The sequence below is a fragment of the Pleurodeles waltl genome, chromosome 10 (assembly GCF_031143425.1).
Source record: "Pleurodeles waltl isolate 20211129_DDA chromosome 10, aPleWal1.hap1.20221129, whole genome shotgun sequence".
In the NCBI taxonomy this organism is placed as follows: domain Eukaryota; kingdom Metazoa; phylum Chordata; class Amphibia; order Caudata; family Salamandridae; genus Pleurodeles; species Pleurodeles waltl.
Window position 1 is genome coordinate 258,201,591 of NC_090449.1, and position 13,190 is coordinate 258,214,780.

At 44.3% G+C, this 13,190-nt stretch overlaps 1 protein-coding gene across 3 annotated transcripts in view; it reads right to left on the reverse strand.

The window, feature by feature from the left end:
* Positions 1 to 475: 475 nt before the first annotated feature.
* The window catches only part of NPRL3 (NPR3 like, GATOR1 complex subunit), a 334,166-nt gene continuing 321,451 nt past the window's right edge, over positions 476 to 13,190 (reverse strand). For all 3 annotated transcript variants that reach the window (XM_069210380.1, XM_069210379.1, XM_069210381.1), the window contains one exon: positions 476 to 1,062. In XM_069210380.1, the coding sequence (XP_069066481.1) occupies positions 897 to 1,062 (166 nt within the window). In that variant the 3' untranslated portion in view covers positions 476 to 896. The remainder of the gene's footprint in view (positions 1,063 to 13,190) is intronic.

Sequence of the window (13,190 nt, forward strand, 5' to 3'; positions counted from 1 at the left end):
TTCTGTTCAATGACACATAAGAGGAAATATCCAAGAAAGAAAAAAACCTATTTAAAAATACAGAACAATGAATGCAATCTCTTTTTTTCTTTTTTTTTTTTTTTGGAATTTCAAATCAAACAAAGCCAATTAGATTACACAAGAGAACTGGGTATGTATAAAACGATTGCATATATGCGTATTTAAATTTATGGCCTGCTATGCAGGTTTTTAAACCGCATTTTCTTATTATTTAGGTTGCATGGCCATAAAGCTAATAGTAAAGAATACCATCTCGTTTGTAAGGCCTGTGGAAAATGAAAGACAAGGAAACACTTTTGATATTCCCAGAAGTTAAAATGTAGCTTTCCTTTCAATAGTAAGTAGTTTCCAAACACATCGTTCATCAGGTTTTGGAAGTGAGGACTACTGCAAAAAAAACAAAAAACTCAGGACGTAACCAGCTGAAATTGATTTCTTTCTTTTTTAGATCTCATGGGAGTGTACACACCTAATACCAGGTCGATTTATTTATCATCACCAAAGTGCTACATACATATTTAAACAAAATAAGTTATTACACCAAAAAACTACTCATGTTTTTCAATGAAATTGAACAACCTTTATATTTTTATCGTTGTATTTTTTCTTTCTACAAATTGAGGTAGTGCTCTTAGACTCAGATGCATTTTACATTTACAAAATATGATTTGCTTTTTGCTCCAAGTATTAAGTGTTCAAATTACTGAAAAATAGTTTTAAAGGGGTATGAGGTACGATCTCATGAGTCATAAAATAATTTGCAACTATAAACCATTGTTATAAATTAAAATATATACAACATAAAATATATATGTCACATTTTATATAACAGCTAAAATTGAATAATTTTAAGCTGTGAAACATATGTACAAAAGTCACTTAAACAAAGACTGAAATACAGAAATAACGGGATCCTCATGATTTGTCACTACTAGCACACTGCGGAACTTGTCGAAGAGCATGAGAAGTTGGGAACGGCGCATGTTTTCATTGTACATGATTTCTTCCAAGTGGTGTCGTCCGCGAAAATAGTGCAAAAGTCTGTAAGAACAGGAAAAATACATTTAAAGTCTCAGGATACGTTCTTGATATTAAGCCTTTAAGCACAATTGGTGTTATTGACATTATTGAGAATATCAATCCTGGCAGCACTGTGCATATAAACTGTTTGTTTGCACTGAGTGTATCAAGGAGACAGGTCTCTTCTGAAAATGTTGTGAATGGACAGACATGAGCTTGTGGCAAAATAGTTATCTAGTATTTGTGTACAACACAAAGGTCCTGGTGTGGCCCTATAGTGCCTTCTATTGCTTTTGAGCGATTTCAGTAGGTCTGGATGAAGTTCTGCTGAGAAACATTTGGTGTGGTTTGTGAGGATCAAAGGTGTGCACTAATCATCTATCAGCATCTATGCCACTGCAGCTAAGAGTGACAGTGTTGTGGAGACCATTTTGGATCAGCTCATATGAGTGGTTGAAGAGGCGCATGTGTAGTTGATGTCCTATGAATCAAGACACAGGTTGTGTCACAGAGCACATGTCACTGTGGATATGTGAACGAGTGTAGAAAATAGTGTTAGGTAAGTATTGAGTGTATAGGTCATAGAAAAGGTTGGAAGTGTACAAGGGTATCCAATGTTGGAATATTATAGTATGGTGCACGGGGTTCAGCTGTGTGCTCAAATCAAATATGTCAGCAAGACCTGGACAGTCAGAGGATACTGGGCTCCAACCGTGACAGCTCAAGTGATATGCCACTGGTATTCCGCGGCCATAAAACTATTGAACCTCAAACTGGATCAGCAGGTAATGTCCTTTTAGCCCATGACTTAATCAGGTTAGCTAGTGAAAGGCTTATACAAGGAGGTTATAAGGATTAGACACTCGGACCTAGTGAAACAAAACAATTCCCCTTAATATCTTGTCCATTGTTTATTTAATAACAAACCTTAATGCACATAGACATTAATATAGCAAATAATAATAGAGATATCCAGAACTCTATACCACCTTCCTAGCAAGATATCAGACCCCAAACACAGCTGTGGCACCCACATGTTAAGTGTTCTAGTTGCTGTTAATAAGGAACCTATAGACAATGTAAGCCAATTGAGATGTTCATGATTACCACCTGTAAGGAAATGCCTCCTTGGCATGGTTACCCCCTGACATTTTGCCTTTGCTGATGCCAAATTATGATTTGAAAATGTGCTGAGGCCTGCTAACCAGGCCCCAGCACCAGTGTTCTTTCCCTAACCTGTACCTTTGTTTCCACAATTGGCACACCCTGGCATCCAGGTAAGTCCCTTGTAACTGGTACCCCTGGTACCAAGGGCCCTGATGCCAGGGAAGGTCTCTAAGGGCTGCAGCATGTCTTATGCCACCCTGGAGACCACTCACTCAGCACAGACACACTGCTTGCCAGCTTGTGTGTGCTGGTGGGGAGAACATGACTAAGTCGACATGGCACGCTCCTCAGGATGCCATGCCAACCTCACACTGCCTATGGCATAGATAAGTCACCCCTCTAGCAGGCCTTACAGCCCTAAGGCAGGGTGCACTATACCATAGGTGAGGGCATAGGTGCATGAGCACTAGGCCCCTACAGTGTCTAAGCAAAACCTTAGACATTGTAAGTGCAGGGTAGCCATAAGAGTATATGGTCTGGGAGTCTGTCATACACGAGCTCCACAGCACCATAATGGCTACATTGGAAACTGGGAAGTTTGGTATCAAACTTCTCTGCTCAATAAATGCACACTGATGCCAGTATACATTTTATTGTGAAATACACCCCAGAGGGCATCTTAGAGATGCCCCCTGAAAACATACCCGACTTCCAGTGTGGGCTGACTAGTTTTGCCAGCCTGCCACACACCAGACATGTTGCTGGCCACATGGGGAGAGTGCCTTTGTCACTCTGTGGCTAGTAACAAAGCTTGTACTGGGTGGAGGTGCTTCTCACCTCCCCCTGCAGGAACTGTAACACCTGGCGGTGAGCCTCAAAGGCTCACCCCCTTTGTTACAGCACCCCAGGGCACTCCAGCTAGTGGAGATGCTCGCCCCCTCCGGCCAAGGCCCCACTTTTGGCGGCAAGGCCGGAGGAGACAATGAGAAAAACAAGGAGGAGTCACTGGCCAGTCAGGACAGCCCCTAAGGTGTCCTGAGCTGAGGTGACTCTGACTTTTAGAAATCCTCCATCTTGCAGATGGAGGATTCCCCCAATAGGATTAGGGATGGTCCCCCCTCCCCTCAGGGAGGAGGCACAAAGAGGGTGTAGCTACCCTCAGGGCTAGTAGCCACTGGCTACTAACCCCCCAGACCTAAACACACCCCTAAATCGAGTATTTAGGGGCTCCCATAACAGAGCAAGATAGATTCCTGCAACCTGAAGACGAAGAAGAACTGCTGACCTGAAGCCCTGCAGAGAAGACGGAGACACAAACTGCTTTGGCCCCAGCCCTACCAGTCTGTCTCCCCACTTCAAGAAAAACTGCAACAACGACGCGTTCCACAGGGTCCAGCGACCTCTGAAGCCTCAGAGGACTACCCTGCATCTAAAAGGACCAAGAACTCCAGAGGGCAGCGGCTCTGCTCCAAAGAAGAAACATCTTTGCAACAAAGAAGCATCTTTCAAAGACAAAACGTTTCCCGCCGGAAGCGTGAGACTTTGCACTCTACACCCTACGCCCCCGGCTCGACCAGTGGAGAAACAACACTACAGGGAGGACTCCCGGGCAACTACGACCCTGTGAGTAGCCAGAGTTGACCCACCTGAGTCCCCCCCCCCCCAGCGACGCCTGCAGAGGGAAACCAGAGGCTCCCCCTGACCGCGACTGCCTGCTTCTAAGAACCCGACGCCTGGTAAAGACACTGCACCTGCAGCCCCCAGGACCTGAAGGATCTGACCTCCAGTGCAGAAGCAACCCCCAGGTGGCCCTCTCCCTTGCCCAGGTGGTGGCTACCACCGAGGAGCTCCCCCCTTGCCTGCCTGCTTTGTTGAAGAGACCCCTGGGCTCCCATTGAAACCTATTGCAAACCTGACACCTGTTTGCACTCTGCACCCGGCCGCCCCCGTGCCGCTGAGGGTGGACTTTTTGTGCTGACTTGTGTCCCCCCCGGTGCCCTACAAAACACCCCTGGTCTGCCCTCCGAAGTCGCGGGTACTTACCTGCTGGCAGACTGGAACCGGGGCATCCCCTTCTCCATTGAAGCCTATGCGTTTTGGGCACCACTTTGACCTCTGCACCTGACCGGCCCAGAGCTGCTGGTGTGGTAACTTTAGGGTTGCTCTGAACCCCCAACAGTGGGCTACCTTGGACACAACTTTGAACCCTGTAGGTGGTTTACTTACCTGCAAAACTAACAAACACTTACCTCCCCCAGGAACTGTTGAAAATTGCACTGCCTAGTTTTAAAATAGCTTATTGCCATTTTTGTGAAAACTGTACATGCTATTTTGCTAATTCAAAGTTCCTAAAGTACCTAAGTGAAATACTTTTCACTTGAAGTATTACTTGTAAATCTTGAACCTGTGGTTCTTAAAATAAACTAAGAAAATATATTTTTCTATACAAAAACCTATTGGCCTGGAATTGTCTTTGAATGGTGGTTCCTCATTTATTGCCTGGGTGTGTACAACAAATGCTTAACCCTACCCTATGATAAGCCTACTGCTCGACCACACTACCACAAAATAGAGCATTAGAATTATCTCTTTTTGCAACTATCTTACCTCTAAGGGGAACCCTTGGACTCTGTGCATGCTATTTCTTACTTTGAAATAGTACATACAGAGCCAACTTCCTACACCACTCTAAATTGTTAGCATGGAAACCAAGCTGACGGTGAGATGACCATCTTTTTTAATGGGAATAAAGACATGTAACAAAGGCACCAATAATTTCCCAAGGACGCACATCCCAAATCATCAGCTGGTATAACGACTTGTAATAGATACGCTTCAAAGAAGTAACGGTTCACCTGACTACGCTTCAAACCAAAATGAAACTTTTTTATTTGCGTAGCAAAGATTTGAGCTTAGGTGCTCTTGAAAGAAATGTCGTTAGTTTTCAGTGCACTCTAAATACATAGAATATATTTTTCTACTCTTGAATGGAAATTAAGGTGATTTGGAAAATAAACTCAAATAGTTAAACAACAACAATACACACATACAATTGAGTAGCATTGCAGAAATACCATTTCTGAATATACTAGATGACACTTTCAATAATGAAATCCCAAAAAGTGTGTTTTTCAAATTTTTTGACATGAGAAACCTATTGTTCATTGTATTGTATTTTATTGTACCATTTTTTCCATTTTGAGCAATACTTAAAAGGCTTTGCTTGACAGTGGCAAAACAGCACCATTTTACACTTTTTAAAGTTTTTTCTAAAATTTGAAATGAACAAATTGTGGTTCTGGTAACTAGCATTCACAAGCAGTTCATTTTACACTAACAATACTGTGTGATATAGTTCCCCTACAAATGTGTGACTGTCTAGCCGTTGCACCCATAGAGAGCATTACAAAAAGATCATAGAAGCAATGGGATGCAAAATATTGCCTGAAATTCCAAGACTTATAGCTGAACCCGGACTACCAGGCTTTGGAAGCCAGAGGTGTGCCAGGTCTAGCAACAAATCAGAATTTTGCACTGAATTGTTGAAGGCGGGAAAGGTACAGAAGGCCCGGGAGCAGCAGTTCAGCATCAGTTTTGTGATGTAGGGTGGCATTCTACTGTAGGTGGAGCGGTATGGCGCAACTGTCACCTGCAGTTTACTTACTGGCCAATGAGAAATATGATCTTGGAAAGGTGACCCTTGATCACCGTCGTTCAGTGGAAATGGGTGTGACCCCACACACTTAGTCTTAATTTAGCATTATTCCCTGCATCCCAAGAGTGATGAATGTGTCACACGCCACCAACGGCTCAGGAGCATTCTAGCAGGCATGTCTGGGTTCAATTGCATTATCACTAGAATATAGGCAATCACAGCGTTGAAGGATGGACGATCACCCACTGCGGTCCAGACGTGTGTACCAGTGACCATTTTGCAAACAAAACAGCACGAAAGTTTAGGCTAGCACTATAAGCCTCAGGGATGGACTGTGTCCCAAAGACTGATACAGGATGGAAAACATGCACAGACCTTCAACAATCGGTACCCTGTCACCTTTTGACTGGAAAAAAGAATATGAAAAGTGCCTATAAATTAGTGGCATTGTAAAACAACAACGGTGCTATTATGAATACATCATAAAAAGGAGTTTTTTGGATTATATCAGAATTGAATCAGACTAACAACAAAACAAGCAATTTCAATGCAATAGTCTTGCATTTGTGAGAGTTAGAGCTATTGGCTTTGTAAATGACAATGTCTTTTACTAATGTGTTTTGGGTTGGAGTGCAGTGGATAAATGACAGGTACCACAGCAACCCTCCCAGGCCTGTCACTGCAGGAGAGAGGACACAACAAGGCCACCATCTTGGAAGTGTTTTTGCCTCATCCCTACAGAATATCTGTTATATCTTAGAGATGAAACTCTTTCTAGTGTATTTAACCTAATCCTTTATAGCACCAAACATGCCACGAAGAGGCACCTTCGTGGCATTTAACCCACAGAATGAGGGGGTCAAAAGAGTTAGAGCAAAGAAAAGGGGGCAGCCATTTATTTCTGTGTGTTAAACTTTTGAAGGAATTATTCCTCTACATTGGCAATACCAGAATTACTTTCAAAAATATTGACTGTAAGTAAAGAAAATAACAAAAGAGGCAGCTTAACTGAACAGAAGGCTTCAAATGTGTGCAAATTGGTGAAGCAGTGCTTCAGTGGTAGGTGGGCGGCAGAATAGTTTCCAGAAGTGCGACATCTGTGACCTTGGATCAGTGTTTTAAACGGAAATACAGAAGGGCTGGTACTCTCTTTTCATTTAAAGGACTGCCTTGGGTTAATAGTCTCATGACAGCCCTCGGCTCTGGACTGGATTCTGTAGAACAGATACGTGTACCTGAAACTCCTGGGCCTAGCGGTTCATAAATTTGTGCACTGACTGATGGTTTTGAAAGTGAGAATGATCTCTTTTGGGCTGGGTACTAATTTGAGGTCTTGGTCTTGCCCTCTAGACAACTCAGAGTAGAGCCCGAAGCCTGGGTTTGGACAATAGAGTGATTTTTCACCTCGACCAGTGGTGCCCAGTGAGGCTCCTACACGGATGGTTCACTGGCATTTTTTCAGACTATGAAATTAATTCAAAAGTATATTTTTCTTGGGAATCCAAGGTAGGTCCAGAACCTTGTCAGAGTTTCTTGATACCCACATAAGATCAATTACGTAAAAATATGTTATATGGAACGTATTTACACAGTGGTTACCCTGTAAGCCTGGCATGGATCCTGCCTTCCGAGTCCTTCAATGGACGTACGTGTTCTATAATGACATGCAATAAAGTGTTCTAAAAACCTCAAAGTATTCCTAAAAAAAATATATAGCACATAAGAACTGCAACATGGGAATTAAATGAAAACGCTGCTTTGCAGTGCACTGCTTCCTGTGCCACCTCATGTACTATAAATAGGCTACTCACCCTATCAGCTCGTGAGGTCACCGACGTCTCTCCTCTCTGAGCAAGGAGAATGACGACAGAGACCAAAAGCAAGCATTTCAATGGAGTATAAAAAGCCAATGTTCAAAATAATTGGAAGGAAAGTACATTAGGCCCATATGAAATGTGAAGTGAAAAGTTACCCAGCTCGAAGATGCAATGAAGCAGCCATGGCTTTGCAGCCCGAGCTGCAGATGACTGTTTTAGAATGCAAAGACATGCAACTAGACAATTAGGCCAAACTTCTTTGTACAGAAGCAAATCAAGACTGTCTGACCACAATCAGCGGCTTCTTTTTAAATGGCAAGTTAGAATTACAGAAGCAAAACAGTAATATAAATATTCACAGGGAGGAGGCATAGTATAGAGATGCCACCCGGCCTGGAGTCATGGCTCCTCCAGTTAAATTCTACGCTTGCTTGTGTGTTTGTGACACAAGGGGCCACATTCACTAAGAAAACCTACAGTCTTAAATTTAATCCTACATTAAGGGGGAGATTTTCAATTCTGATTTTGGAATTCTCTGAGAATTCCAGAAGTAATCCTGGGAGCCTGCAACAGTCACAACATTTTGGAAGTACCCACAATCCTAAGCAGCTACACATACATAACTGTTCATAGAAAACAATTGCATATGAGAAAAAAATGATCGCTAATATACCTTAGTGTTGGTGCCTTGTGTTATAGCACGCTGATGCTTGGTCCAATTTCTGTTTTTGATACAGTTTGGTTGTGTGGCACATCTGTAAATAAGAAATCACACAGGCCTTTGATAGCTGGCAAGCAGCTTTGTGTGAACTGTAATATCGATTATAATGCTCTGAGGCATGGTAAGCACATTCCCTTCCATCGTTTTTGGCTTGTCTGTGCCATTACAGGCCAGGGAGCGGTGCAATTTTTAGATCCTCAGGCAAAATAAAACTGTGCCAATGGTGCAGTCCCCGTATAGGTTTTTAAGATAAATTGGCAACAAATTCACCTAACCACTAGGTGACTGCATAAGGCACCTTCCTAACACCACAGAGCTTGTTTAGACCATATACTCACTAAAAGAGAATAAATATAAAGCATAAAGCATTAATGTACTTCTGGTGTGTAGCCGTAGAACACACAATGAGAATAAGCTACAGCAGTCATGTCTCTCTCAGGTGGTGACCCAGCTAAGACCTCTCTTAAAGTCAAAGGAGATGTCTGGAAATAATCTGGTCAGCTGATAGGAATATTTGTATTGTGGAAGATGCTGAAACAGATCAATGTTGTGGTGATGCTGAGAGCAGATGTGTCCAACTCTGTGAAGCATAAATAGATGTTGTGCCAGCCACAAATTCTCAGTGCCTCACAAATCATAACTAGAAATCATGTATTAATTTTGAGAAAATATTATCTCCTGTGTTGGAAACCTAGACAGCATCACAGATTCTATCCCTGAAATAGCTTTTTCACCTCTGCAAGGTCGATGTAAATGAATTATAGCGATTTTGTTAAGAATGGCACCTGCTTTGCAGCGCTATGGAATGGCCAACCTTAGCTATATAAAAAGCACTATATAACAAAAAAAAAACTAGCTATTGCCAGACTGCCCAAACACTCACCAGACAAAGAACCCTAGGGGAGAGGATGTGGCATAAGAGCCAGAGCTACTGACTTTGGAGCTGGGGAACACACAGCTTGCGTCTCGGCACAGGCTCAACATCCTGTGATACTGGGCAAATCACTTGGGCCCTCATTTCAACATTGGCGGGAGGCAACCGCCGCCCGCCAAGTTGAAAACGTCGGGCGGCCGCCGATGCGGCCGCACTCCCGTGGGGTCTATTTGGAGATCCTCGCTGGACCGCTGGGCGGAAATCCCATCGGGGATCTCGGCCGCAACACCGGAGCGGGCTCCAAATGGAGACGGCGGTGTTGCGGCTGTGCGACGGGTGCAGATGCACCTGCGCGCTTTTCACTGTCTGCTATGCAGACAGTGAAAAGCTCCATGGGGCCGTGGCGGGGGGCCCCTGCACTGCCCATGCCAGTGGCATGGGCAGTGCAGGGGCCCCACGTGCCCCGCGACTCCCCTTTCCGCCAGCCTTTTCATGGCGGTTCATACCGCCATGAAAAGGCTGGCGGGAGGGGGACTCGTAATCCCCTGGGCAGCGCTGCAAGCAGCACTGCCCTGGGGGATTACAACCGCTGGGACAAAAGTGTCGGGAAATGCCGGGACAAAAGTAGTGGGAAACCACTGGTCCCGGCGGTGCGACTGCGGCGCTTCTGCCACGGTCGTAATGCCCGAGTTTGTACCGCCAGCCTGTTGGCGGTACAAACTCCAAAACAGCCCTGGCGGTCTTTGACCGCCAGGGTTGTAATGAGGGCCTTAATCTCCCCTTGCTATCAAAAATAAATGTGCTCTTATGTAATGTAACCGGTGCTCATGTAAAGCGCTGTAATACTTTTGTATCAAGTTTGCGCTACATAAAACTGCAAAATAAATAAAGAGTTCCAATACTTTTGTTTTAAGTTTGTGCTACAAAAAACTGCTAAAAAAACTTTTTTTTTTAAAAGCCCGCAGACACTTCAAAGAAATAGCAAGATGCCTGAAAAATAAAGAAGAGGAAGAAACAACATGCCGCCATAAGCGCGAAGTGGTGAAGAAAAATTTGTGCGCTACACTAAAGTACATGCCCGATTATGCAATAATTCATGTAAGAGGGTCAAACTCCAAGGCGGTAACAAAACAACCTCAAGGCGGGACAAATGTAGGGAAACATCACTTACAATGCAGTCATGGCAATGCTATGCATTTATCACGCAGCCATTACCACGCATATGTGTCTAGCACACATGCCTTTATTATGCATATGCATGGTGAAGGCTGAGAGAGCAGTCTGGCTGTCCGGGTGGAACAGGAAGGCGCAGAGAGCAGAGGAGAGAGTAAGTGGAGATGGGCCTGGGGCCAGGTTTGGAGGGGAGGTTTGGGTAGTATTTAGGATAGGGCAGGGTTGAGGTAGTTTTTAGGACAGGGTGTGGTAGGTTTTAGGGTACAGGGCGGAGGTGTTGGGGTCGGAGTAGTTTTAGGACAAAGCGGGGTAAGATTTCAGGTTTAGGGCAGAGGGTTGAGTAGTTTTTAGGACAGGGCGGGTAGGTTTTCGGGTTGGGTGGGGGTAGTTTATAGGACAGTGCGGGGTAAGTTTAGGGTTGAAGGCGGGGGATCAGGGTAGTTTTTGGGACAGGGCAGGATAGGTTTGAGGGTTCAGGGCAGGGGTGAATGATTGGGGTAGTTTTTAGGACAGAGAAGGCTTTAGAGTTTCAGGGTGGGTGGATTAGTTTTCAGGAAAGTGCAGAGTAGGGTTTAGGGTACAGAGTGGGGAGTCGGGTAGATGTTAGGACAGGGTGTGGTAGGTTTTATGGTGGGGGGGTCGGGGTAGGATTTAGGAGAGGGATTGGGCAGGTTTTAGGTCCAATTGTTATTGCACCATCTCCGTAACCTGTATCGAAAACTAAAATTGGACTCATACAATCTGACAGCTGGGTGGTGTATGGTCAGTTCTCTGGGACCTGTGGAACTCAGAGGTTGCCATTGTAAACCTTGTAATAATCGTTGGAACTTATAATAATACGTATTGGCATGGTCCCTGGAAACACAACAGTGAGGCAAGCTCCCTAAATTGGCAAGTGCCTTATTTTTTAGGCTTTGAATTTCAGGAAGAACACTACACTAGCAAGGATGCCATGGGCCCAGGTGCAGGCAAAGAAAAATGGCCACTTTGAATGCTGTTGGGGTGTTAAAACACAGCATTGGCAGGGTTCAATGGGCCCCTCAGGGCTTTGGGCCCTGGTGCCACTGCACCTGCCTCAGCATTGGTAGCTACACTAATGAGGAAGTGGTGAACCGTCAGGGCTTAGTCTTGGAGGGTGATGGGGTAGAATGTTTAGATTCAGTGAGCACTCGTATCACTGGCAAACAATATAATGTCCAGACAGGGTTATTAAAAGGAAAATAATTCAGTTATGTTAAGAACGAGTTGTAGTGACTTAAGGACGTTTGACTGTATTATTCATTAACTCTGGTACTTTTTTTGCAGAGGAAATTTGTCTAACAGTCAAGGCACTCAGGGCTTGTTAATCGAAAGGATACAAATTTACAAGGGAACTTTCAGCCAAGTGCAGTGTTTGGGTATGTACAAGATAATCTCATCTCAGAGTTCACACTTAATCAGTCTCGTAGAGGTCAGGGAATCTCACGCCATGTATTTTACAGGTTTGCAGACAGACACTTCTGGGTAGAAGCTTAGCACGGTAGTTGTTTCTTCTTGTTCACTTTGATCGCCAATGGACTGTTGAATACTGAGAGTAGTACACTTTCACTGTTGCATCTGCACAGGGATGCAGTGGTGACTGGCTTAGTCTGAATCTTGCTTCTGAGTGTTCATCTTATGATGCAGGTGAGAAGCCAAGATGGAGACTCACAGGGCGCTTATGCCCAAGTTCACACCAAGGCAGGGGGAACAATGTTACGGCTGACACCACAAAAACTCCTAGGTTCTCGCATACAAGTGGGCACAACAAAAGTGTGATCAGTGTGGTGTAGCACTCACTAGTTGCATCACAAGCATCGAAAATGGTGGTGGGGGGGCGACTATAGAACCACATTCTGCTTTAGCAGTTTACACCAGCAGTGTCCATATTTTCTCTATAGGTCCCACCTCTCACTAGGTTATATGATCTTAGTCGAACTGACACCAGTAGAAGGTCAATGGTCTTGACAGTGTTTGTAAAGTAAAGATGGTCACGTTAGTGCAATGTATGCTTGAACTCAGTCTCTTGACTAAAGTGGAGCCGTTTCTCTACCTGACAGGCATTCTATCTCATCCTCAGGATGCAAAAGCAGTATTTTCCTCTTTCTGAAGTATTCTGCGACTCCTTCGGAGGAGATAGACACAATTTCCTGTCTTTGGTTCCAGAATTTCTCTGCAGTGGTCTACAGAATACTTCCAAATCAAACAGTGAGCTCTGAATAAGTCCAAGGGGAAGGCTTTCATTCAGAAAAAATGGCAATAAGGCTCACACTGCCTTCTGGAGAAAACCAGGCCTCGATTTAAGTAAACTTTTAGGCAGAACAGGGCACAGAATGTAAGGGATGGAAAGGCTGTCCACCTCTTTGTTGGTGTGCAGTCATGTCCATACCCTTGGCACCAGTACTTTGTTTAGGAATTCCGCCCCTTAGGACACAAGCAGACCTGCCAGAACTGGCTGGGTCCAGTGAGGGTAAACACAAATGATTTTTCTGCTCCATTTACATGTATGTGATTTCAAACAAGATACTTTGCTTTGCAGTGGTTTCTGGAGAAAGAGAAAAAGGAAGCAGCTCGGGGGAGAACAGGGAAGGGAGACAGTAGCTTTCAGTACCACCAAACCCTCCAGAGCATGATACAACTTTAAGGCCGGTGTTCATACTTCTAGGGACCCTGAGGCTAGAGAAGCCCACAACTTGTACTGCAGCACTTTTCAGATACATCACTTTCACTCCAGGTAGATCAAGTGGCACCCATGTGAGGCTATATGTATTGATACAGATAAAA